This window comes from Panthera tigris, chromosome B4 (assembly GCF_018350195.1).
Source record: "Panthera tigris isolate Pti1 chromosome B4, P.tigris_Pti1_mat1.1, whole genome shotgun sequence".
Classification (NCBI taxonomy): Eukaryota; Metazoa; Chordata; class Mammalia; order Carnivora; family Felidae; genus Panthera; species Panthera tigris.
This window is the reverse complement of record NC_056666.1, coordinates 94,316,700-94,344,599: the sequence shown is the minus strand read 5'-3', so window position 1 is coordinate 94,344,599 and position 27,900 is coordinate 94,316,700. Positions and strand designations below refer to the sequence as shown.

The 27,900-nt window shown below is 38.4% G+C and overlaps 2 protein-coding genes across 4 annotated transcripts in view; both read left to right on the top strand.

Annotated features, from left to right (window-relative positions):
• Positions 1-14,859, top strand: part of PTPRR (protein tyrosine phosphatase receptor type R) — a 274,870-nt gene extending 260,011 nt beyond the window's left edge. For both annotated transcript variants that reach the window (XM_042992752.1, XM_042992753.1), the window contains one exon: positions 13,679-14,859. In XM_042992752.1, coding sequence (XP_042848686.1) covers positions 13,679-13,772 — 94 coding nt within the window. In that variant the 3' untranslated portion in view covers positions 13,773-14,859. The remainder of the gene's footprint in view (positions 1-13,678) is intronic.
• A 697-nt stretch (positions 14,860-15,556) lies between these two features.
• The window catches only part of PTPRB (protein tyrosine phosphatase receptor type B), a 114,168-nt gene continuing 101,824 nt past the window's right edge, over positions 15,557-27,900 (top strand). For both annotated transcript variants that reach the window (XM_007082248.3, XM_007082247.3), the window contains exons 1-3: positions 15,557-15,617; positions 16,866-17,261; positions 26,728-26,984. In XM_007082248.3, the coding sequence (XP_007082310.2) occupies positions 15,563-15,617; positions 16,866-17,261; positions 26,728-26,984 (708 nt within the window). In that variant the 5' untranslated portion in view covers positions 15,557-15,562. The remainder of the gene's footprint in view (positions 15,618-16,865; positions 17,262-26,727; positions 26,985-27,900) is intronic.

Genomic DNA, 27,900 nt, shown 5'->3' with positions numbered 1-27,900 from the left:
TCCCTCAAGGACTCCAGTTCAAACCCCTGTACCCTGCTGTCTTGCCAGCTAGTGCCAAAATTCCATAAACGCCAGATCCCCACATGGACCCAGGCTGACTCTGAACAGAGTTGATCTCCAACACTCTCTCTGAACCCTTTTTAGAACAACACCTTGGGTTTAGTTTGCTCATTTTGGAGGCTTTTGTTATTCTTAAATCTTGGCTCTTCACCTTCCCATCTCCCACCTCCTCAACCTGCTTTTGTAGCCTGACCTCCACCTTGATTTCCATTTCCCAGTCACATTGCCCTGTCAAATCTACCCAATAGTCCTCTAGCTTTGAATGGAATCACAAGTAAATTTTTTAAACCATATCACAATGCCTCCTCTATCGGTCCCTTCCTTCCTAAAGCAAATGGTCAGAAATTTTAGCCTTGGCTTTCCATCACCACCAAGGTCTCCCCACAAGGCTTGTCTTTTTATTGTTGATAGGATCTCCAAAACATATCAAAGCTTCTCTGCTGATCCGAAGGCTCCCTGCCCCCTGCATTTGAATTCCTGCCAGTATGTATCTGGAAATCATTCTAACAGATTCATTAATCAACATCTCTTCTATACACATTCTTTCTGAGCAGCTGCTTCTGTGGTTTATGAAATGGATCCTTTCTTTAAAACCTTCCTCGAAACGTCTTTCCTTTGCCTGCCTTCCTTCACAGGATCGAAACAGATTTTCTTTTTCTTCTCTTCCTTCTGCTATGCAATCCCCTAGTTATTATGAAAAGCAAGACAAAAAAACTGCCTCCTTTCCTTCACCCCATCCAACTTCTTTTCCCCCAGGCTTCTTGCCACTTGCTCCAGTTTTCAGTTGTTTTTTCCTGCCACACTTCATCTTTAAAATTCCAGTTTGTAGGGTGCCGGGGTGACTCAGTCGGTTAAGCATCTGACTCTAGATTTTGGCTCAGGTCATGATCTCACGGTTTGTGAGTTCGAGCCCCGTGCCTGACTCTACACCTCTGTCCAGCTTGGGATTCGCTCTCTTCCTCTTTCTCTGCCCCTCCTCTGCTCGCTCCCTCTCTCTGTCTCTCTCTCTCTCCCACTCTCTCTCTCTCTCTCTCTCAATAAATAAATAAACTTATTTTTTTAATAAGTAAAATAAAATTCCAGTTTGAAGGTGATTGCTGCCATTGACCCTATCATTAACTCGTATGCCAGTAAAAGAAAAACTGGCCCCAGAAGATCCAAACACCCACCTTTCTACTCCTGTGGCTTGTCATTCATCAGTTCTTCAAACCTTATCCCCAACCCTAGTTTCTGTGGCCACCTTTGCCTTCAGTCCTGAAACTGTCTTCAGACATTCCAGAATGCACTATTGACACTTGGAAGTTTTTAATCGTGGCCTCTCCACCGTGGCCTTCAAAACACATGTCTTACATGTCTCATTTAACTCCCAAAATGAACCCAAAAGTAGGAAAAGAAGTATTCCTTGGCCCTGTTTTGTTCAATAAAGAAACAAAGAATTCAAGACATCAAGTAACTTGCCCAAGATCATGTAGCTAAAAGACTGGAGAAATAGACCTCTTTGGAATCCAGGACTTCTGATTTCTAACTCAAAAGGCATGACCATTGTAGATGAAAGTAAACAGTCTTTTGGAATATGTTTATTGCAAAACTGCTTGACAAGAAGCATACCCGTTTGATAATGCTTTGCCAATTAAAAAATGCAGTGGTACCATAATTTTTAAAACAAGGTCTAGTATGAATGAGAGCTGTTTCATGAAGAGATAGAGTGATATTGTCAGCTGTTGCCTTAAGAATATAATTTAAGGAACATAGGAAAGTTGCCTCATCCCAAAATGTCTGTCTATGGAGGATACCTAAAATATCTGTGTATGGTGAATGTCTGAAATATCACTATTAGAGAACCAATCTTTGGTTAAAAGAATCATTCTTTTTTAAAGTTCATTGAATGTGGAGGAGAAGGTGAGAGTGACACCTTATGCTTTCTCAGTTATTAACCTTTTTTTAAAAAAAAATATTTATTTATTTATTTTGAGTGGGAGAGAGAGTGCAAACAGGGGAAGGGCAGAGAGAGTGGGTGAGAGAGGGATTCCCAAGTAGGCTCTGCACTGTCAGTGCAGAGCTCGATGTGGGACTTAATCCAATGAACCCTATGAGATCATGACCTGTCAGCTAGACCCTTCAGTCTAAACAGTGTGATCTGTCCTCTCCAGCTAGAGTAAGGTAGCTAGAGAGAACATAACTCCATGCATTAGGAATACATTCAGAACTTAGTTTTCATGAAAGGGAATTGAAGAGAAGGCCCCAGAAGCTGGGTACTCCCTGCAGTGGAGAAGACTAGTAGAGAGCCGTGGGTACTGGGAAAGTGAGGGGCATGGAGGGGAAGCAAAAGAGCTTACAAGGGATTCCTTGGGCAAGAGCAGCTACCAGGGCCAAGTGCAGTATGAAAGTGTGAGGCTTCTTTTAAAAAAAAAAAAAAAATTAAATATTTCAAGATGGTGACAGCAGAGCATTAACCCAAGTGCAAGGTTCTTCTCAACATGGGGAAGGGGCTCGTGTGACCCAGCAGGTCACGAGCCCATAAAATTGACCCTGTGGTGGGATATTTTTAGAATGAATGTAGACAGGCCTAAATCCTGTGTCCACTGGAATGGACACCCAAGGTCTCTAAGCACCCAAGGTCTCTCTGCTTAGAGACCTTGGGTGCTCTCTGTTTAGTGCTCCTGAATCATGTATCATTCATTCAACAAACATTTACTTAACACCTTCTACTGTACATGCATCAGGTACCTAGGCATAGAAAGATGGATTCCTTAACAGACTTTTCCAGACTGTGTTTCTCAGGGCACAGTTTAATTCCTAATTAAACTATGAGAGCCTGCCAAGTGCCAGATCCTCTTAGAGTGTATGCAGGCAAAAATAAATAAATAAAATAAAATAGGCTCTCAATTAAATGTGAGCTATGTACTCTATTTCTTAGAAGCCCTCCCCACATGGATATTCACAGTAAGTATTAAAACATTGAAGAATCTGGAAAGTCCCCCAGCACAGAAACCCATTTAACTTCCTTTAAGCTCTCTTTCATATTTAATTTGACCATACAAAACTTTCCTCAAAGCCTATCTAAATGGTACCGAAAGAAGTTGTAAATAATAAATATGAACTGTTCTTTCAAGAAGTTTGGTGGTGAAGAGAAGACAGGGAATGGCATAGGGATTTGAGCCGTGGGTGGTGACCATTAAAAAAGAGCACCCAGCTGAGAATAATAAGGGCTACAAAAGACAGAGCCAATATATCAAGGGGCTGATATTTTATGCACTGCAGCGTGCAAGCTCCACAGGACTTTCCCTTTGCTTTCATACTCCCTTTAACAATGACCTCTACCCACTGGTGATCCAAGACTGTGCACTGTGCATCTTTTTTTAATAGTTTACCCCCCACCACTTATGGGAAGTCCAGGGCACGGCCAACAGCCAAGAAGAAAGGCATTGATTTAGATACTTCAAATGGGCTTTTTCCATGGATGATAAGAGTTTCAGCACTGAGCATGATCAAAAACCTGACTCCAAATGATGATGATGTTGGTGATGATGACAATGATGATGTTGATAAATTACAATGCCCGATCATTGTTATTCAACGTGCCAAAAGCAGGCAATGTGCTCTGAGATCACAAACCTGCATTTTAGCAAGAAATTCAAATGGTCTGGTTTAGAGATGAGTGTTCTGCTGAATGGATGTTTCCATTGTAACAACGATGACAAAGCCATTTGGTAGATTCCTCATTCCCTGGCAAGACATTATTTTCATTGGCTTTAGGGCAACTTCTATTAATAGATGCAACAGTTCTCACTGCAGATTCACGAGTCTGTGATTCTCTTTTTAATAATACTTTTGAGCATATTTTGAACTAAATTAGGATTTCTTTTTTTTTCCAAGTAGGAGTTCAAATTCAGTGCAAGGCACCCACCAGTGTTTTATTTAGAAGTGTATTAATGGATCATTCCTTCATTCCCATAGCTTTCATTTTTAATTAAAAGATGAAGTCGGTATTGGACAATTTGGACCAAGCACTGGCTGAGGAGATGAGGCAGCAGGCAGCCACTAGAGTATGAGGGGCTGGAGGTCACTGGACCAGAGGTCAGGAAGCTTGGTACTAATCCTGGCTGTGCCTTAATTCCATGTGTGACCCCTTGTCCACTCTAGGCCTCTCTGTCTACATATGTAAAAAGAGAAATGGGCATATCAGTGGTCCCCCAACCTCTTCTGATATGAAGACCCCCTTTTATAAGAGTAAAATATTCCATGGACTTCAACTTGATAGTTGTACTTTGAAATCCTTAATGCTAATAAATTAATTTTCATTCTGTGACTCAAAACAACACCTACATGCATTTAAAAATTAGTGATGCATATGTGTGTGTGTTTATTTGGTCTAATGATACTGCTAGATACACAGATAGGTTTGAGGACCCTTCCAATAAATGCCTTTTCCATCTTGGGATTCAGTGATTGGGAAGTGATCATCTAGCTCTCTAAACTCCCTTTCAACTATTGCATTCTTTGAGTCTTTGAACCTTGTTTCTGTAGAGAACAATGGAACGGCATTAACAGACAATCATAACATTTGCCAAACACCTACTAGGAAAGGGATGGTTTAAAAGAAACATAGTCAAATATTGTACAAATCTCTGAGTCTTCGGGGGGAATCCAAGACCTAAAAAGAGTGAATGATATATCCAAGGTCACATGACAAATTTTGACTGTCTTTTTTTTTTTAACATTCTGAACTGAACTTCCAGTTTTTCTCTAATTAGATAGGCTAAATTCTGGATTTGTTTGGTTCCCAAAACACTGTTGTTTTCTGGAGTGGGAGACTAAATTGGGTTAAACGCAAATTGAGAGGAAGTTCACATTCTAATCCTGCCTTTGACAATGACCCTGAACTAGATGCTGTATAAACCAGGGAAAATTGTTTATCTCTGGTGGTTTCAGTTTAGATCATTATTGATATCTGAATATGATAAATACAATGAACTTTCTATTGGCCAGCATGACGAAAAAGGATTTTGTTTAGTCATATTTTCCTGTTAATAGAAATTACCATACGTACATAGGTCAACAATTTTCAAAACTTATGGTGAAAAAAAAGGGCCCATAGCATTGGCACTAAACTGAGCCCAATGTAATCATGTTTTATTAGTTAGATATTCCATATCTTGCTTAAATCTTCTAACCTTAAATATCACTAAATTGTTGTGTCTATACCATCTAAAGAACTTTAGTTGCTGTTAAAGCTAAACCAACCAGGTTTTACCATATTTAACTCTTGCCGCAAGAAATTCATTTAGGCTTGTGTGTGCCGAGGTTTTGCAGTATGACATAGTGAAAGGCCATTTACACAGTAAGTATGAGAAATAAACCTGTCCCTTTAAAAAACAGTAACAATCCTTAGTAACAAAATGGCCCAGGAAACTCAGGGGGCTCCCAGGTAGCTCAGTCAATTGTGCACCTGACTCTTGATTTCGGCTCGGGTCATGATACCAGGGTTGTGCGATTGAGCCCTGCATCAGGCTCAGCGCTGAGCCTGCTGAATATTCTCTCTCTTCCTATGCCCTTCCTGTACTCGCTTGCACGGGCATACTCTCTCTGCCCCCCTCTCTCTCTTTCTAAAAAACAAATAATTAATTTAAAAATAATAAAAATTTTTTAAAAACTCAGAAAATGCCTCCCATGCACATAGAAAATGACTCAGGAACAATACGTGGCCATCTGAAGACATCTAGGCAAGGATGAAAGGAACGTGTTCCTTTGCAGGTTGACCTCAAACAACTTCTTCCTCATCATATTTCTCTTAATCTCATTTGGCACCTTTGGACACTGGAAGAACTTGAAAACAGAATTTGGGAAGTGAAGCACATAAAATAATATGCAGTCTCAAGGCTTTTTTCTTTTCTTTTTTTTTTCTTTTTTTTTTTTCCTTCCCCAGAAACAGGAAACAATCTGTCTAATCCTCCTTTTAGAGAGTCAGTGGTGAAATCTGCTGTTGTCTTTGTACATCCTTACCTTGGAGGCCTTAAACTGGAATGACATCCAAAAACCTTGCTTGTGGCTTCCCAGACAGGATAGAAAAGTGCTTCCAGTGTGCGTCATATCATTGTTTAAATGTTTTGATTAATCACTTTAGTGTGATGATTTTCTTTCTTTTTTTTTTTAAACTATAACAATCCAAGAGGAGGAATATATAAGCCATCAGTTTTCTAGGCTAATATGTGTCCCCAAAGTATTATTTGTTTCCAAAACTTGTTTAAAATAATTCCAAAGCTAAAATTTCCACCTGTTCATATAATTTTTATCAACCCTACCCTTACATTTCTCCATATCTCTCTGCATTCCCGACTCATTCCAAAGTTCCCATTAATTAGTGGATTTCAAAGATCTCATTTGAAGATCAGCAATTGAACATTTTGGTTTACTTCTTTTAAGGAAACTTAAGGATAAAGCCCCAGGGACTGGTATGGACTTATTTACCTGACATCACAGTTTCTAAGACTGTTACAAGAGGTCCTCTTAAAGAACACATTATGCCAAATGAATCTCCCAAGTGGTTGCCAGGACAACCTTTTCCTCCTTCTCAGCTTAGAGCTAATTGAGTATTAACCTGGGTGTTCAGAAGAAAATTGGTTAATTTTCAGGGAAAAAATGGAATTTAAGATATGCTAAAGCATTGAATTATGACTGAATTATCGTTGGGTCTGTGCTGGCTTTTATGCCCTACACATACTTTGGAACACAGCTACTCCAGAGAAAATGTCTATGTCAAAATATCTGCTCAGAATCAGTCAGAACATTTATGTTTAAATTCTCCCTCCTGATACGATATAAAGGACACGGGGGAAAACCTTTGTTCAAGACACCTGAGTTACAGCAGCAGACATTAGCCTGGCTTGACTCACGCCCAAGCTGTCGAAGCTTTACCCATGAGGCACATTAACATCCACACCTTTTGTTCTAAATTTACTGTACCAAACTTTACCAAAAGAATTCCAGATTCAAAAATAATAAAAAGCCAAGGAGCGTAAGTTCCATTGTTAGCCCAGAAGTGAGTCACCGCTGCAGAATTTCTTCTGTCTACTGATTAGACCGGATACGCGCTGGGCGGTGCAGCAGGAAAGGCTGTTGCTGTCTGTATGTGTGAGTTAATAGTCACAAAAGGTCACAATTTTAACATGTGAAAAACCAAATCTCTCTCCTGGGCATCTGGGTTGGTTTTTTTCAACACACCCTCTTAGTAGCAAAGGGAAAAAACGACATTGCTTTTCCTTCCAACCTGAGTCTACCCCCAGCTGACACAGCTACGTGCTTCCCTGCATGGAGACAGAAGACACTGGTTTTTGTGTTTGGTGGGGCTGATGTGATATGAGACGTTTGACATTTCTAGAGGGCGGTATACGTCAGAGGCAGGCAACCAATACCACTTCTGTGATAAAAGCAATGACTTTCTTCCACAGCATGGAACGGGACAGAATTAGGGTGAACAAATAATTGATCATCCAGACCAAGGCACTCCTGTCAGTGAAGGGTGGCTCTATTAGCAACTACACAGGACAAGAAGAGTGAATCAGGACTATCCCAAGCAAACCAGACGCATGATCACCCTAGGCACCGCGTCAGCTAAGCACTTACCAGAAGAATAAGAAAAATAATATGTAGCATTTGTTTAGTACTCACTAAATAACAATCACTGTGCTAAGCGTTTTATGTATTGCCCAGTTTAAACCTTGCAAAACTTGAAAATTTACTAGGTAAATACAGTTTGCCAAGCCAGTGGTTTTCAAACTTTTTTGGTGAACAATAGGAAACAAAACAATGGGAAGACAAAATCTTCCACAGAGCACCAACATTGAAAGCCAATTTAAAAATAAATAAAATAAAACAAGATAAAATAAAATAAAATACACAACTGCCTTGGTCAAAACCAGGATTAGGAGCTAGTCCTAAAACCCAAGCCCCTCCTCCACCCTGCCATGGCCCCTCAGGCACCACGGCAGAACCGTGGGCTGTTAAGAATTCTGCGAAGAGCCTCTGTCTAGAGATTGATATGGTCTGACTAATTTAATCCTCACAATCTGCTGAGGTTTGTCATTAGTGTCATTTTTAAGCGAAGAAAGCCCAGCTGGGAAGGATCATACAGTGAGGAGATTCAAAAGCAAGGATTCAAACGTGAATCTGTCAGACTCCAAGCCCACTTCTTTACATGACATCACCTGCCTCTACTGTAGCAGACTTCTAGGCTGGTTAATATTTAGAAACATATTTGGACCTTTCCATCTCGGCTTGCCCAACCAGGGCAATACTGTGTTCCCTGCCAGGTGTATTCTGAGTTTTCCAAGGCCTTCAGAGGTCCCATTCCAGAGCCTTTCAGGCAGTCCTGTTCCACCAGATACCAGCAAAGTGTAACAATAACAACGGCGATAGCTAGCAGCTTGGTATCTGTATGTGCTCTGCTGTGCGCAGAGCATCTTGAATGGATTGTCCCGTTGCTTTCTCACAACAATGCTATGAGGTAGACACCATTATGTTATTACCTCATCATTTTGCAGATGAGAAAACTGAGTACTGCAAAAATTATGTAGTAAGGTAAAGCAGATAGTAAGTGTTGGAGAAAGGATTTGTCTCAACAACAGTGTATGGTGTCTTCTTCTGTCTTAACACACTTTAGTCCCTACGGGCAATGAACCTGACACCTCGGTATTCCAAACCTTTCAGAGCCACAGTCACTTTCATAACTCACTGGTCCCTTTGCCCCAGTTTCTTGGGGCTTTTTTTCCCCCACTCTTTTTTGGTAAACTAATTCCTGCTCTGGCAGTAGGTATTGAACCTTGTTTGTTTTTGATCTGGGAACTGGAACTCTAGGAAGTAGCTTCGTACCTAAAGAGGATTCTCCAGGAGAGATGATGCTTTAATACAATGTATTAAGTAATGGTGGGGCATGCTGCCTGATTCACAATGGTCCATCTATTTTGGGCCCCATAGGCCTTCTCCACTGAAGCATCATATTGATCAGCACGGAAGTCTTTTAAAATCCACCTTGGTTGAGTTTAAACTATGATCTCCTGGGGGCCAAAGATTATTTTAGTGACTGCTCTTCTCTTTTTTAATCCTTTTATTTTAAAGACTTTTATTTATTTATTTATTTTAAGTAATCTCTACACCCAGCGTGGGGCTCGAATTCACAACCAAGAGTCAAGAGTCAGATGCTCTATTGACTGAGCCAGCCAGCCACCCCTAAATGTTTATTTGTTTATTTTGAGGAGAGGAAGGGCAGAGAGAGAAGGAGAGAGAGGATCCCAAGCAGGCTCCATGTGGTCAATGCAGAGCCCATCAGGGGGCTGGATCCCACAAACTGTGAGATCATGACCTGAGTTGAAATCGGGAGTTGGAAACTCAACCAACTGAGCCATCCAGGTGCCCCCAGTGCCTGCTCTTTAAAAGGAAGTTGGAGGATGATTTTTAAAGAAATGAAAAGAGCATCCCTGCTTCTTACCTTCAAAGACCAGCATGTGTTTTAAACTTTACATCAGTGGTTGGGGGGTGGGGGGTGGGGAACACCTCAGGGGCTCATTAAGTTGAGTGCCCAACTTCGGCTCAAGTCATGATCTCATGGGTTCGTGAGTTCATACCCCACATTGGGCTTGCTGCTGTCAGCGCAGAACCCAGTTCAGATCCTCTGTTTCCCTCTCTCTATGGCCCTCCACTACTCACACTCTCTTTCTCAAAAATAAATAAAAACATTTTAAAAAAATACTTTAAACTGTACATCACTGTATGGATCCAGACTTCAGCAAGTCCATCTAGCCCTGTCTGACCTGAAAGGTACCTAACAACCAAGTCAGAGCTCTTCTAGAGGATGAACTATTACAGGGCTCTCCTGACGGTTCTGTATAATCTGGCATTATTCACTTATCGTATAACTGCATTTTGCATGCAGGCACTACATTAGCTTCTTGGGTATTATTTTTACCGTGGCTAATCTATAAAAAGACTGTGTAAAATCTGCACGGTAATCCTAAATTTTAAATTCTTACAAAGATCAACAGAGTATTCTATATTCCAATATATGCAATTAGATATTTACCAAATATTTTCAGAGATAATTGTGATGAGTTCCTGAATTTGAGCCAGACTCCAGTGAATGCATCCTGTAATGCCCTTTGCCTTCTTTTAGCCCAGAGTTTATCTGCTTTCATATGACATGAAAATAGCATGGCCTGAGTAATCTACATGACAGGCATTCACTTAAGACTAGGAAGTGCTCTTCATTGTTGCAAATATGAGAAGGCTATAACATTATGCCTATCTTTAAAGGACCTACAACTTAGTTAGAAACAATTTTGGAATGGGATAGACAGTATATCACATGATAGCAAATGACTTATAATAAAGACTCACCTTGGCCCGGTCTTTTCCTCCTCCATTATGAATGACAGTTAAAAAGAAATAAAGCATGCTTCTTAAATATCTGGAAGACATAAAGCTGGGAGTAAGAAATGAAAGGTTAATATATTGAATGATAGAAATCATGATGACAGTAAATAAAAACTTTGTGCTGAAACCAACAAGTTGAAATTAATAGGACTGATTAGAAAATCCTGCACTTAGTTTCAAAAAGTCAATAGCTTAAGTACAGGATGAGAGCAAACTGTAACTTTCACACTCAAAATTAAAACAAACAAACAAAAAAAAAATCCTGCAGACTTCATAAGCCCAAACCTTCATTCGATATCTTAAAAGTGTTGTTGGGCACCAGGCACCAGATGGGTACCATGAGATCTTATCATCTGATGTACCTGCAAATGCAAGCTCATTGGCCTATGACATGCAGCTCAAAGGAGAAAATATTCCCAGTGACTAGGTCCTGTCAGGAGTAGACACAACATTGTAAGAAGGTCATCTTTGATAAAATGGCCTATAGACGAAGGAGACTAGATTGGTGGGTGACCGGGAAACCGAACTTTATAGAAATATTGAGGGACCACAGGATGTTTAGTCTAGAGAAGAAAAGATTACGGGACTTTGATGGTTGTTTTCCAGCATTTAGAAAGCTATTGTGTGACTACAAGAGGGAGTCTTTAGACTTTTTTTGGGGTTATTTCAGTTCAACCAATGGGGTGAAAGTTAGATAGGAGCAGATTCATTTTCTCTCTTCAGAAGCTTTCCTGCAACTTTGGGAAAGGCTGCTTCTTAAGACCTCTCACCTCCCCATGAGCATTCCAGCAGAAACTAGCTGACCATATGCCATGTAGACTGCTCCCTTCTGGAAAGCCTACATTGTGCCGGCAATTGGCATAAATTGAATCACTCTGCTGAAAATGCTTTCCAAATTAGGTGGGAAATAATAATTTCTCATATACCTTCCTTAAACCTGCATACCCACAAGATTTTGCTAGCCTACACCTAATCAGTTTGTTTCCCCATCTCCCCCATATTTGCTGGCAGAAACAATCTTGACTTTAGTTAACAGAATGTCATAGAAAATATACTCTGAGCAAGAAGATATGCTGCTGACCCACTTGGGGGTAACATGGGTATGAAAACTTGGACCATGTCTTTGTTCATTCACCAGTTGGACACGTAAATACCACTGCTCACCAGAACAGACAAGAAAGGGAAGAGCTTACCTCAAAGTGAGGTAAATGGTGAGACGAAATTCATAGAGGAGAGCCTAAGAGATGGAGCCACATATAAGGCCCCACATTGAACCATCAGCAGTTTAAGGGGAAAACTAATGGTTCTCTGAGCTGTGTGAAGCCAGGTAAAGGGAGGTACCTCTCAGCTTCCTGGAGCTGCCCTGCTATTTACTATGGCTGTGTCTCTTAAGCATCGCAGCCAAAGCCAACATCTTTTGGACACCTCCTGTGGTTTGAGGTGTGCCCAGATGTTACCATCCAGCTAAGAAGAAGAAGAAAAACCACATCTTCAGTTTGCCATTTCTGTTGTCAACTTGTGACCAAGGAACACATTGGCCAGAAAGTTGCCTTCAATACAACAAAATGTATAGTTTTGGGGGGAAAGACCAATGAAATACTTCTGCCATTAAGTTGCTATCACTGAAATTTACCTCTTTGTTTCTTGCCAAATACATCATTTTGGCATCATGTCAACCTGCTTAGTTTAATTTAGAAGGGTGAAATCTCACTCACTTAATAACATCACTGCATAGAGGAGAGAAGGCTTAATATTTTAATGTTTTGTAAGCTTATACAAAGCTTATGTAAGCTTATAGAGGTTGACAAGTAAACATAGATACAAGCTCAGTTTCAGTTATTACCATTAACCAGAAATCACATTACACTGAGGTAGTCTATCTTGTCTTTAAAGCTGAAGTGCTTACATGGCCGAGAATTAATTATTTTGAATGGTAACAACCTCTTGGAAGAACTGGCTAAAACGTAATTTTAAAATGGGTTGTGGGGCTCCTGGGTGGCTCAGTCAGTTAAGCATCCAACTTTGGCTCAGGTCATCTCATGGTTCATGAGTTGGAGCCCCACATCCGGTGAACTGGAGACCCGCCTGGGGTGAGCTCGGCCCTGCTTCAGACTTCACACTGACAGTGCAGAGCCTGCATGGGATTCTCTCTCTCTCCCTGTCTCTGCCCCTCACACACTAGTACCCCCTCTTTCTCAATAATAAGTAAATAAATAATGAAATAATGAAATCAGTTGTAGGACTGTATGGTTATAGAGACTTTATAAGACATCAAATAGTTACTAACAGTGATTCTGTTATTCAGTGAGCAGGAACAATAAGTAGCATTTACATTACTGTCAGCAGCTTTGCCAGGTAAAAGAACTGTTATTATAAAGAGCAAAATGTGATATAATTAATTTATCTATAGAAGTATAATGAGAAGCATCATCAATATTTCTCAGGAAAGTAGCTGCCTTCTACTAATCCAGGAACAAAAGGTACCCTGAGTAACTAGTAATGATAATGTTGATAACAAAGGGAAAAAAGCAATTCCCTTTTTCCAACTCATTTAAAGTCCCGCCCACTATTGTATTCAGATACCCAGCATACCACACCTAAAGATTAAGGTTGTTTCTATATCACATACCCAATGAGACCATTCCAGGATAGTTCTTTCTACTTGTACAAAGAGCAACACCTCACACTTGAGTTTGTTTGGTGAACCTGCTTCAACTTTAATCCAAGTATATAAACCATTTTAACACGAGATGAATTATAAGCCACCTGAGAAGTGATACTAACACTCTAGATATATGAATTCACTTAACGCTCACAAGAATACTATGCAATAGGTACTATCATTCCACTTTAACAGAGGAGGAAACTGAAACATAAAAGGTTTTAAGGAACTTGCCCAAGATCACACAGCTAAGAATTGGTATAGGAGAGATTTCAACTCAGCCTGGGTGGTCCGAAAATCTAAGTACTTACCCAGTAGGCAGTACCACCTCCCCGGTAATGGTATGTAGCAAAAATTAATTAAGCGTCTAGTGTATACCAGGCACTGTGATAATCTCCTTATACACATTAGCATATTAAGTTCACCAGGTCAACAGTTCTGTGTCTTTGGCATAATACCCTAGCTTGGATATAGTCTCTTAAGACTGCAGGACGTTAGCAATAAGAAGTTACTGTATTCTCTTTCTTGTAGGGGTGGAATGGTCCAAACTAGTGAGCAGTATGAATTTGTACATCATGCTCTGTGCCTGTATGAGAGCAGACTTTCAGCAGAAACTGTCCAGTGATTCTCTGAAGATTTACCAGACCATCAATCTCTAGGGGTAGTTAATCAATTACCCACCTGAGGCTTCTGGAAGGAACTTCCTGCAATGGAAGGAAAAGAGAAGTCCTGAAGCCAAGCTGTGGCACGGATTGTGGAAGATGGCAACACAATTAAAGACTGCCAGCCTCTTGTGTATATGAATGCATTTGTAAGCATCCCCTAAGTTATTTTGAAGGTCCTATGCTGATGGAGGTATGATAGATTTCTCACACAGCTAAGGAGACTTTTGTTTTGTCTGTATTGACTACCTGCCACACAGAATGTACGGATGAAATACTCGGTGATATATGTCATCAGATGACAACTGGAGAAGCTGCTGAAGAAATTATTATTATGTGTTTAGATGCTTTAATGTTTGCAAAATCTGTCTTGTGAATGGACTGTCAGCTGTTAAACTGTTCCTGTTTTAAGTGCTGTTACCTTTCTCAGTTACCAGAATCTTGCCGTTAAGGTCGCAAGTGATTGATAATGGATTTTTCACAAATAAGTCCTTGTTTTTGAAAAAAAAAATCAAAAGCAGTACTATTTTATATGGAAATGTGTCTTGATAATATTACCTATAAATGTGTATTTATCAGTACCTCCTGTCAATCAATTACAGAGCACAATGATTGTCACTGGGTGTATATGTATTTACTCTCTATTATTGGACATAGAGGTGGTTTCTGCTCCAAAACTCCAGCCACTGTATTTCTACATTGTGAGTCATTTTACTTTAAAAGGGAAAAACAAATTTGTAGCAACTATGATGTATCAAGAATTTTAAATCTCTGTGTCTCTTTTACTAAGAAAGAATTTTTGAATATTCTATCTACCTAGAATCTCTCTCCCCTCCCCCCCCCCAAAAAAGGCAGATCCCTTTGGGAATGAAGTAAACTGTCCCATTTCCAGAAGTTCTCCAAAAGGTTGCTGCCATGGATATTCTTAAATTTCTGAAAGGTTTTAATCCTCAAGAGACAAATAAAGTTAAAAAAAATGCACTCAGCAAACACTAGATGTTCTGCCCAAATATGAATTTTCAAAGCAGCTATGTTGACTTTGTTTCATACTGCCAATAAACTACTCTTAATACTAAGTATTGAGTAAAGCATCTACTTTTTTTTCCTCTTGGGAAGAAGCTCTTATCTTTTGGGGGAAGCCTGGAGTAGGTAATAAGATGGGTTTAATTTTAGTCTCTGCCTCTTCAGTGGAGATAACTGTCTCTAAATGTAATATTGTCATCACTTGAGGGATAATGATCTAGAAGTGCCATCATTATGTGGTTTTCCTCAATAGACTCCCAGCATATCATTATAAAACAGTACATGTTTACGTCTTTATATCACTTGTCATAGGCCCTCATAAATTACATGACTTGTGTTTATTCAACAGAATCAATATCACCTGAAGAGATGTAATGTTTTAGGAACATTCAATTAACTAAGATTACAATTCCTTTCTTCCCTCTTGAGGCTAAGAAGTAGTCATGTGCCAAAGAGATGTAGGAGAAAACTTACAAGTTTTATTCTGCTCCTGGAGGTCAGAATTTTTTCTACATAAAAAAAGGAGAGGTAATCATAATCCCTTCTTTCTAAGGAAACAGACAAAAGGACACTGGTGTAAAACTTCCCCAAACAATTCAATAGGAGGAAGTGCTCGTCACTGACTTTTTCCCCCCACCATGAAGGCACATTTCCTTCCTAGTCTTTGCTTCTCTTATCTGGGAGATTTTTTTTCCCCCCAAGCAAAGCATGAACAGTTGTTAAGTGGAAAATGGAGGCTGAATTTTACATGGCGATTCTTACCTGCTTAATCTTTGGGAATTCAGGTGAGTAGGCTTGCCTCCCTTGGGGCATTTCTCCAATAGCCAGCAGAGGAGTCTCTGTCCTTTGAAGTGTCTGAAATAAGGCGGAAATGGAGCCAGGTCTCCATGGCAGTTTAACCAAAGACGTTGAGGAGGGGGAATAAAAGGAGCCGGCTCTGTCCACTCTGCTGAGACTTTTCTCTGAAAGAAAATAAATGGCCTCCTCTTGTCCTCCTAATAACTCGGAGAGCTCCTGAAATGGCATCTTTATAGGAGACAGTGAAGCACCTTGAGGAGAAACTGATTTATGTGGCAGTCTGTGGCATTCTCCATGTTTTTTCCTTATCAGGTTATAGTTTTGTTTTTTGTGTATGTTAAAGAAGGAAAATATAAGGAGATATAACTAAAGGGGGTGAAGAAGTGAGGTGTGTTTTATTTGGAAGTTGCTATTTGGAAGGAACGTCTGAATATTTTCATGGGAGAGTAGAGCAAATTAAGTAAAAGCTCAGAAAATGGTTTCTGATCCTGAACATTGCACTTTTTAATACTGATGTTTAATAATTGGATGTTTAATTTTTTTTTGTCAAGAAATGCTGGGTTTTTTTGTTTTGTTTGAGATTGTCACAATATAGAGAAATGCTTCTCTCCAGGACTGTAAGAAATTGTATTTGTGATCAATACGTTCACTGGTCACTATTAGCTAAGAAGGTTTAGAGGGGTGGGAAAATTTGTTTTATTTTTGTTTTGTTTTGAGATGAATACATCTAATTTTTAAACATGTATCCAAACTATGTAATTTATGTAAAAATACTACTGCAGTGCTAACTTAAGAATTGGAAAAAGGGGTGCTTTTTTAGAATGGGGGATGGTGATGAGATGGAAAGAGTATAATGGTCAAAAGGGGAATGGAGCTTTTTATAACTTCAATATATTTAATAATTGGGCTAAAATATCACACCTTATTCTTTGGATGGTTTGGTGTCTTTTTCAAGCTTCCTTTTATTATTTCAGTGGAAGTGTGTTTTCTTCCCTAAACCATGTGAAAGTAAAAGAAAGGGAGCGAAGTATGACATTTTAACAGTTTGACAATGTCAGCCTTGGGATTTTAAATCACGTGTGTTGAATCTGGGACTATTCACTCGAAATGATAGTAATAGCAAAAGACAAGTAAACCTTGTATTTTCACTGGACTGATTTGCGGGTGGGATGTTTTGTTTTCTGATGGGCCTTATAATTTTCTACATAGTACTTTATGAGTATCTCATCTTCCAGAGGGGTTTCAGATTGTCCATGTCCATAAACAAGAGTGCCTTTCCAAAAATAAGAGAGTGGTGGTGGGTTTGTGCAATGGGACCAGCCAGAACCAGCAGTGGATGTGGACTGAGGATGGAAAACTCCTTCATGTTAAATCTGCTCTGTGCCTGGGCATCTCCAGCTCTTCTCGTGGCCCTTCCCTACCAGCTGTCTCTACCCACTGCTACCAGGCACCCCGATGGACTTGCCATGAGCAGGAAGGGTTCCTTGAGGTGGAAAATACCTCTCTCTTTCTCAAGAAACAAGGCTCCAAGGTAGTGGTCAAGAAGGACAGGAAATACCTCCATAGCTGGATGAAAATTGATGTCAACAAGGAGGGAAAACCAGTGAATGGAAGCCTGTGCTTAAAAAAAGGTGAGCTATTCTTTTCAGAATTGATTCTGAAAGTTCTTCTGCTCAATGTTGTTTGTTTGTTTCACATTAAAGGGATATCTTTTTACCTCAACACAATGCCTATCTATGGCACATTCATAAGCTAATGGGAATGGATCATGTGGTTCCCACTGATGTGGAAAACTTCATTATCCTTGTTAAATAAGCCCTCCTCATTAAATTAGCCCAACATCTTTCCTTTTACCTCTTACTTTTCCTTCCCTTCTTTCCTTGCTTCTTTTATTAATTAAACAAACATTTATTGAGTTTCTCTTTTGTACCACACTGTAGACACTTTGGTTAGATACCATTATATAGGAATATAAATCTAGGCATAAATGCAGCATACATATGTAATGACTAAAGCCAGTGATCAGGAAATTAATAATTCTGCTGATGTAGATAATTCTCTGATTAGGAGGAACTAGTAAAACATCAAAATGGTGTTTGAGAAAGACTGGAAAATACATTGTGCCTTTGCAAATTTTTTGTACTAAAGTTTAGGGGTACAAGAGGTTACATACTTTTGAAATGGTAAGAACCAGTGCATTGTCACAGAGTTTTCTAATTTGTTGACCATTGGTGGATATAATCTAGATGACAGATCCAGTAAAAACTTGTATATACGTGCACAAATTCCTGGTGCAGCACACAGTTCAGTCCTGTGCTGGGGATTTTATTGTGGATACAGCTTAATTTTCTATTTTACTTAATCATTTTATTGCTTATTTACTCCTATAGTAGAGATATGCTTTAGGAATTCATGAAAGATAAAACTAATAGAATCATTAGATATTAGGTACAAATGGACCTTGTAAGTCACTGGAGAAATTCTCTAGAAAAGAAGCCCATCATTGAGGAGATTGCAATTTATCAAGGTTGAGTGAATTATCCCAGATTAATTGGTGGCAAAGGGCTGATTGGAACCCAAATGTCTTAATTCCCTGTCCAGTGTACTTTCCATTATACAGTGTTTTGCAAATGCTTAACCACAGAATTTTGCCCAGTTGACTACATAAGAATCCGACCTGGGGGAGGAGAAGCAATCTCTGCCATCATTTCTTCTCCCCTACCACCTTCAAGATTCTGTTTCAAGAAATTTGGACTAAAACCTGATTTTTTTTTAAGTCCCCCAGATAATTTTGATCCATAACCCCATTTGGGGATCAGCATTCACTGTACTTTTAAGTCTTTTTATTAAGTGTTTATGTTTGAGGCTCCTATGAGTTTTTTCACGATGCTGATCCCTTGGACAGCTTTCTGCCACTCCATTTTGTAAATTAAGTAAGAGTTTAATTAGATGCTAACTGAATGCAATGGGCTTTTCTACAATAGAAGTTGAATATTACAGTCTTGGTCTTTTTTTATTGTTAATTTTTTTTAACATTTTTTTTTTTTTTTTTGAGAGAGAGAGTGGAAGAATACATGCACAGGAGCAAGGGAGGGGCAGAGGGAGAGGGAGAGAGAGAATCCCAAGCAGCCTGCACCATCAGCACCAAGCCAAACACAGGGCTCAGATTCACAAACACTGAGATCACGACCTGAGTCCAAACCAAGAGTTGGATGCTTAACCAATTGAGCCACCCAAGCGCCCTAACAGTCCCGGTCTTCTTAACTTCTCACTATGAGAATAAGACAAAAATATAAAAGTCAGCTAGAAAATTCAAACTTATCAGAGAATATATAGCACAGAACACCAATATGTACAATCCCTTTCATGAGCAAGTTCTTTGGGCAAGGTCTGTCCTAAACACACAGAAACATTATAAATATTCCCATTGTACCATTAAACATAAGAAGTGAGATTCTTTCCCAGCTTCCAATCAAACCCTAATTAGCAGTATGTTCTTTCACTAGAACTTTTAAAAAGTAAATATGGATTCAGTGGAGAATTGTTCAAGATAGAATATAATTAATGGAAAATGATTTCTTTTGACCTTCATGCAAAACTTGTCCAATGATGATGGACTTCACTTCAGAAGTAAGTGGATGAAATAGACCATTTACAGTTAATCTCTGAATGTGCCATATCTAAAACATGCCCAAGAATGTGGGTTGGAAGAAAAAATAGACTTCTAGAAAAAAGCAGAGTAAAAATTTGCACCATTGTGCTACCAAAAAAAAAAATCTTATATTTGAATACACATGTATAATACTTATGTTTGAACACAATTATAAGTTAACAAATTTTTTCCTCCATCTCAAACTTACTGTTGATTAAAGATACACATGATATCAGTTGACCCGTAGCATGAACGTTCATTGATCTGCTAGAGAATCCACTGTGAAAAATTAAATTACATTTAGATGTTTGCAATGAATGACTCCAAATGACCTTTTTGAAAGACTTGATAACTAAATATGATAATCTGACAGCACTATTATGCATATTGTTCATTCATAAGATATGAACTTTTTAATTAAGTTCTTCAGTAAAAGATAGCGTATCTGTGAAGGTCAAAAATCTGAACTATTTGTTTCATAAAGGAAACATTCATGATATCATTCATGTACTTAAGTAATAATTCCCTAATATCTACTATATGCCAGAGCTTGTGCTACGGGTACCCTACACCAGAGATTCTCAACCCAAGCATCTCATCAGAATCACAGTGGGAACTTTGAAATAATACTAATGCCCAAGCCTCATCCTCTAGGCCAATTGAATTCGGTATCATATTTAAAAAAATTGTTTTTTGTTTATTTATTTTTGAGAGAGAGAGACAGAGCTCAAGTGGGAGAGGGGCAGAGAGAGAAGGAGACACAGAATCTGAAGCAGGCTCCGGGCTCTAAGCTGTCTGCACACAGCCCGACATGAGGCTCGAACTCACAAACCGTGAGATCATGACCTGAACTAAAGTCAGTCATTTAACCAACTGAGCCACCCAAGTGCCCCTAGGTATCATGTTCTTTAAATGCTTCTAAGATTATTCTAATGTGCAGCCAAAGTTGAGAATCACTGACTATGTCTTATTCTTTACAGTAATGGGGAAGTCAGATATGTAAATAATTACAATAGCGTGTAAATTTTATAAAGTTCCCCTTTCTCCACTGTACATTCTTGCCAGTCATATTAAGCAACTGTGTTTTAAAAATTAAGGGTAATTTAAAATTTGCATATTTTTTACCCAATCCTTTGAGTGTTCACTGGATTTTGTCATAATTTAGCTGTGCCCTGTTCTCATGAAGCTATGTTTTTTTCTTCTTCCTCCCCTTTCCTCAGAGTTCCTCTGTTACAAGGTGAATTGAGGAGGCTTCTGAAGTGAATTAAAGTTCAATGCACGGGAGCCTGGGTGGCTCAGTCAGTTCAGCGACTGACTCTTGATCTCAGTTTATGTTATAATCTCACAGCTCATGAGATCGAGTTCCATGTCGTGCTCTGTGCTGACAGCAATAAGCCTGCTTAGGACTCTCTCTGTCCCTCCCCCACTCGCACACACTCACACACACACTCTCTCTCAAAATAAATAAACATTTTGAAAAATTCAATGCAAAAATTAATGTGTTTTTTGAGAGAAGGATCTATACTAGAGTCATATTTCCTCAAATAATCACTGTCCCTTAAAGAGTACATTGCATGCCTTCATTTTGGATAAAAGAAGAGAACCTGGAGACAGACTCTTTAAAAAAAATGATCCTTTTATAATCAATTTATAAAATTAGACACTAGTAGTTATTATTCTGAGCCTTAAGAGCAATAATGAAAACATTGTCTCCAAAATGCCAATGTATCTGGCTAAAAATTGAAAAAATTCATTCCCTCCATAAATTCTTTTGTCAGTCAGGTGCCAGATATCCAGCTCTTTGGAAACACTTACACCTTTGGCCACGTGTCAATAAAACAAAAAGGTGATTGACAGACTTTCTCAATTTTTCTTCATACATATTGGTGTTATATTGTATAGCTACATCCTTGGAGTCACTGAATTAAGAGAATGATTTTTAGAAATCCTTTGTGTATAATTTCTCAGTCTTAGTCTATAAATTAACACAAAGCAGTTATCAATAACACAGTAAGAATAAGGAAAAACCAAATTCTGTTCAATAATATTGCAATTTTATGTAATCACACCTTTAACTTTAAAAAAAAAAAAAAGAAGAATATTACTTTAGGAGTAAAAATGCATTCTGAGGTCCAAATCTCTAATTTACATACTCTTTAAACATAGTAGTTCTAGACCTTCCAGATGAGAGGTGCAAAATGCAGGCCATCACTTGGCTACTTTTTCCAAAGGATGCCAAGTGTCTACTTATAAACAGTTACTTTCACTCAGCTGTGTTTGTATTGAATGCGGAGTAACATTGTATGTAAGATGTCAACTACCCAATCAACATTCTAGTGACATCTACTACAGATTCACTAACTCAAATCTCATATTTACCTAAGGGCAGGAAAATTTTTGCAGACATATTTTCACGTGTCCCTAACATGACCGAGCTAGTGAAATCCCTTAAAGAGATTTCGCTTCTGAAGTAAACCAATTGCTGACAGACTTGATATAACTGCTGGTTAAAGTAATTGTTTAATTGCAGTAACGTGGGTGAGGGAATAAAATGCATTAGCACTGTAATATCCGTATATACTCTTGGGAGAAAGGGTCTTAACAGAAGCTGCTTCCTTTAGTGATTGGTGGGAATGCTTGTAAATAGAGATAGTTGAGGAAAAAACCAAAACAAAATAACAGTGTCTTTTGTGGGTACAGATCCTACTTTGACCGCATTGCTGCCATTGGGTTTATTTTCTCCTTGCAAGATTATAAAAACATGGGCCTCGCAATTGACCATTTACTTATGGGATCATTGGAAATCGTATGATCATTGGTTCCTGGTATATGATTTATGTGATTATAGAAAAATACCCAGCACCGTATCCAGAGTCCCCCAACCATTTTTAACCTGTGACACGTCAATGAACTTATCAAGGCACATCCATGGCGGTGTATGACTTTCATGGGCCTTTTGTGGGCCCCTTCCTCCATTAAAATAAATAATTAAATAAAATGATTTCATAGATTTTCATGAGCCCCCAAATTCTCATTTTTCCCTATTGTGTAAAAAAACAAATTTAAGCAAACATTTTGACTCTGAAAGTTCTTCCTTTTTAAAAATTTTTTAATTAAATTATTTTTTTTAACGTCACGGGCCCTTGGTACTGTGCCTATTGTGCTGAATGGACAAGTCAGCTGGGGGCACACCAAGTTATTCACCCACTTTCCGTCTTCCATTTTCCTGACCTTGCTTAAGTAGTACCTGCCTCAGCATCCCTCTCCCACAGCCTAGTAGCAATGAATTTAAAAGCCATTCTTTCTCCCCCATCCAGCATAGTTTCCTTGTACCCACCATCTAATATATATCCATGTCCCCAAAGAAAACATAGGACATTAGGATAAACCAGGCACATCTTCCTAACTCAACTCGGAGTATAGTAGTTGAATAATAATTGGCTATTGAAAAGTATTGCTTTCATTAAGTTTTCTTTTTTTTTTTTTTTTTTTACTTTAAATGTTTTACCATGCTCTGCTTTGATGTTTCCCTATGCCATGTCAACTTCCACTTAATTTTCTTTATTTCTAATCTTGGCTCTTTCTTAAGTCTGTAAAAAAAAAAATTGACCTCTGAAATTCTCTGATTTGTTATGTCGCCCATTGTTTACAAATTTCCCCTCGTTGGTATCTCTTTCCACAAACTTCTCGCATCCTTGTTCACTTTCTCAAATTTTAGATAGGTCTTCTCTTATGCACCCTTTATTTTATTGATTACACTTTCTAAAATGTTATTCTTTTCAGCATTTCTAAAAATTATTTAGTCTATTATAACTCATATCCCTGTCACTTCACTTTATTCTCGCCCAGTCTTGTGGAATATACTTAATGTACAATATATATGCATAAAACTTCCTTTTTCTAAGGTATATTCTGTTTCATTTATTATCTCTTTTCCAGACCTTTTGCCCACTTTTAAAAGGCATATTATATTTGGCTTCTTCTTACAGAAAAGAGAGTCCCAATATAGTTGAAATTTTCTATCTCCTAAATAAGTTCTGTCCAAGTTATTCTTTTTTCAGCATGGTTGAAAGTTACTCATATCATTTAAAGGAGGGAAACTAACAGATCGTGTATTTTTATTATCATTATACAAAAATTACATTTGTATTATTAATCGTATCTGAGCTACTCATAGACTAATTAATAAACTAAAATACATGTTGCTTTTTTAAAAAATATATTCAAAATATCGTCCTGACCTGGTACAGTCATCGAAAATCATCTTACAGTTGCGCTATCTGCAACTTCAGTGCTAAAATCTTTTAAATAGTATCCAGGATGATATACCTTATCTTGAATTGTGTTCTAAGGGGAATTATGCATAAAGTGGAAACAATGTGGCAGCAATAGTACAATAAAGCTTTTAAAAATAGCTTCAACATATTGTTCCATTGTGTAAGAACTTTTCCTTGCATTTGTCAAAACACATCTTGCTCTTTCATGAACTGTAAAATGCATATACCTTTTTAAAGAATGTCAGAAGAATTTATAGATACCAAAACATTCAAGGATATACTATTTTCAATATAATTTCATAGCACCCATTTCAACAGAGTTCAGGAGATGAAAAGATCAGCATATTTTGATTGCTGTATATATTTCTAGAATGGATTTTCTTGCCTCCCATCTACTTTAAACCCTTCAATACCCACGTAAAGAATGATTAGAATTCAGTTTGGCTCATATTGAGTATATGGATAAAACCTTATAGTTAGATATATATTACAATCGCTGAGAAACTTGTTAGACATGCAGTTGCTGGGCCCCACACCAAATCTCCTAGTGAAGGGCCAAGCCTTCAATATTCTAAAAAGCTCCAAAGGGGATTCTGATGCCTACCACAGTTTGCAGGCCACTGCTTTAAAACACACAAAATTTGGAAACTAAATGTTAAGACTAAAGCTTCTTTCCTGCTTCTGAAATAGCACAGGTTAAAAACACAGTGACAAAATGAAGGGGTACCGACCTTAGATATTCTTTTTTTTTTTTTTTTTCCTCTTTAGAAAAAAAGGTAGTGGTCTAAAATGTAAAATGGACTTGTTTGGAGTGTTTTAAAAATACACTTAGAAGGTTAAAGACAATTTCAGAAGACTGATTTTTTTTCCATAAGATGTTCCAAAGCTACATGTGATGGTAATAAGCTATGTTACTTACACAGAAATTGCAAGAGTGTTTTGATCATTTATCTAATTTGGGGGGATTCTTGTTTCATCCATTGAATGAATCATGTAACTTGATGATAAAAAAAAGTTCTTAGAACAAGAACTTAACCATCTCCTCCTCAGTGAAGAGGAACAAGCATAGGTTGACATGCTAAGACACATAATTACATACTATGTATTTGGAAGTTTGTTTTTGTCTTAACCCCATAATTAAATTTTTTTTGAGGGTCTAAAAGCTAAAAATGTCATAGGTGGTAATCAACTCAGAGGACCGGCATTGGTCAAAGCCCAAAAATAACTAAAATACCAATCGCTACGTAATTTTATACGCCAACAATAGACAAATGTCTTCTTGAAGGAACATTCAAGCACTTAATTCAATTAAGACTGCAAAATTAGGGCTGCTTTTTGGAGTTTATTATAAAGGAATATTGCTAATAGAACAATTGGGTTTGTCATATAGAAAACATCCCAGGGATAAATAAATCTGGTCTATGTTCAGGGTAGTAACCTGGGCGCAAAGGCAATGGCATATGATTCAGAAGGAAAAAACAAACAGAAACTAACAGGAATGTCCAAAAATCTATTAAAGTCTAGGCCTAGTAGATATACAGGTAGGTTTGCCAGCTATAATACAGAATATTCAATTACATTTGAATTTCAGATAAATGACAACGTTTTAATGTCAGTACATTCCCAGTATAATATGTAACATATAATATAACCTTTGTAATATTATATATTTGACATATGCTAAATATTCTGAATTATTAGTTATTTATTGGAAACTCCAATTTAACTGGGCATCATATATTTTTATTTGCTAAACCTGGCAACCCCATGTACAGGGTACTTTGCACAACTTTCCACATCTCAAAGAAAGGGTGCTTAATACAGTCATGATTATTTCGTTAACCTTTAAGAGAATTGGTGATATTTTTTTATCTTACTAAATTTTAAAAATACTTTTTCCATTTCTATCCTCTTTTCTGTGCCTTATCCCTCTCTTCTTTATATATGCTATCATACAAAATATGTCCACTGAAATTGGAATGGAAATAAATGAGATTCAAAAGAGGGCTCAGAAAGGTGGACCAGAACAGGGAAAATGCAATCCTTCACCTAGATCTTCACCTAGCACATAGTAGTTGCTTAAGAAATAGTCGGTTGAATGAACCACTAAAGGAGTAGTAAAAAATAAAATCTTCCTTCTGCCAGTTTTTAAACCAGAAACTTTTCAAAATTATAGTTATCTAACTGGGCAAGATTTTATATCCTAGGAAACTGTGACACATAATGAAATTGATAGAAGCATCTAAACATACCCCTCAGTCCATAATTTACAGTCCTTTCCAACGCTTCATTTAATACGATTGTTCTCCAGGTCTTGTTAATTGAAGTGTGGTCCAAAGACCATCAACACCAGCATTGGCATGCCCTGAGAACTTGTGAGGAATGCGGTCTCTGACAACTTTTACTCAACCAGAATTTGTATGTTAGCGAGATCCCCAACAGATGGAGAGCACGTTTTAAAATTATGGTTAGGTGAACCTAATTTGCAAATCGATTATTTTTAAGTATTGGCAATTCAGCCTTGCAAAGTAAAGCTATACATTAGTCTCACCAGTTCATAAGTTTTAAATCAATTACAGAAGATAGGGAGCTCAAACTACAACTGTCCCAGGATTTGGTGCTCACACAATTAGGACTGGAAACAGTTGGCTCTGTGGTAAAAGAAAGTCATTGCTTTCCCAGGAATCGTCCATCTGCATGACAAAGCTAGGCAAGTTGTTAGCAGTGATTCTCAGCCTGGCATTCTGTCCAATGACCCCTTTGAGAAGTTGAATGAAAGCTATGAAAGTCTCCCACAAGGAAAAAGTATACACGGACATATATTTAGGACGTGGCATAAAGTTTTTCGAGATTCATGGACCCCCTGAAGCCAATTTCATGACTCCCTAAATGCTCAGAGAGTAAATTTAATTCTATCTTCTACGCAGAACTGAGGTTTTCTGGTAGCGGTTTCTACAACTCCCCTGACCCTATGATAGATGGACAAAGGATGGGTGGACTGGAAATTAGCATTGTCACACTCCAAGATCTTGAATTTTTCATATAACTGAAGCTCATCCGCATGCCTGTTATGAAACAGGCCTGCTTTTTCTGAAGTCAAATTGCTTTTATGTGAAGACTCCACAAAACACGAAGGTAATTTTAGCAACTGTCCTTTCTTTACCTCAGCTGGCCTGGGAGCAGAAGTTTCGGTAAGGAGCGCTAGAAACACGGCTCCACCCCAAATCCCCACCACTTTTAATGCAGTTCCATATAGCCCGGAACACCTTATTAGGAATACCACAGAGGCCTTCACCAGAAGTACAACAGAACACGACAGCCGCCACAGCAGACAGACACAGCACCCCAGTCTGCAGACGACTGGAATGACTGAGACATCTTGGGTCCCCTGGACTACTCGGCCCTTCTCCAGCACCACTGAAGAGGTAAGGGGAGAATGGGTGTGGGGCGTGGTTTGTAACGGTCTCAGAAAGCCCGCTGCTTGACAAGATCTGCTCTGCTAGAATTGCCACTACTCAAATGTGTGATTAGGTACTCTGTGTCCTAGCTGCTAATTATGCATGGTGCATTCTGTGCAATGAAAAACTCTTTGAGATAGGACAAAGGGAAAGACAATCAGGCCGCAATGTCAAAACTGCACTCCTGCAGGTTGGCCACATTTCTGAACCAAAGTCAGTCTTCATAGTCTTATGCATAACCTAAAAACAAGAAATAGAAATTAAAATCAGTGTTTTGCAGATTCCCTTGATTGTATGCCACAATCATTTATGCTCATAAGGGAGTGGAAAGAGTCACAAAGCAATGGAAGATTCAGGAATCACTATGACTGATTTGTGAACATGGTCAAATATGCAAAGTCACATACCAATTCTACATCAGCAGCCACAAAAGGGCAGATAAGTTTAACGGCTGGGGGAGCAGCAACAGTGCAGTCGTAGAGTCTGCTCACGGAGTATTTCAGTTCATCCCTTCCGTTCTGCTTCCCACTCAGGGCTTTAGGCCACCATTTTAGGCAATAATAGTGTAACTGCAAAAGTGCAATTTGCAAAGACAAATCAAAATTGCTGCTTCATTTGCAAGTGTTTAGCTGTTTCCTAATAAGCAAACCAAAAACAATTGGAAGAAAGTAAAAGCCCAACACTAGGCGTATGACTTAACGCCCCTTTAATGCTCTGGTTTCTTTCCCGTTGTGCAGAATTTAATATCGCATGTGGTTCCTGAGTAGTAAGCACCTACTTCAGTATTGATCACAAAACAAATATAACCAGTATATTGAATAATTTGTGGAACTTTCTTTTTATCTCCAGCCTTCCTTTACTCTAAATCTTCCCTACAAGCTAG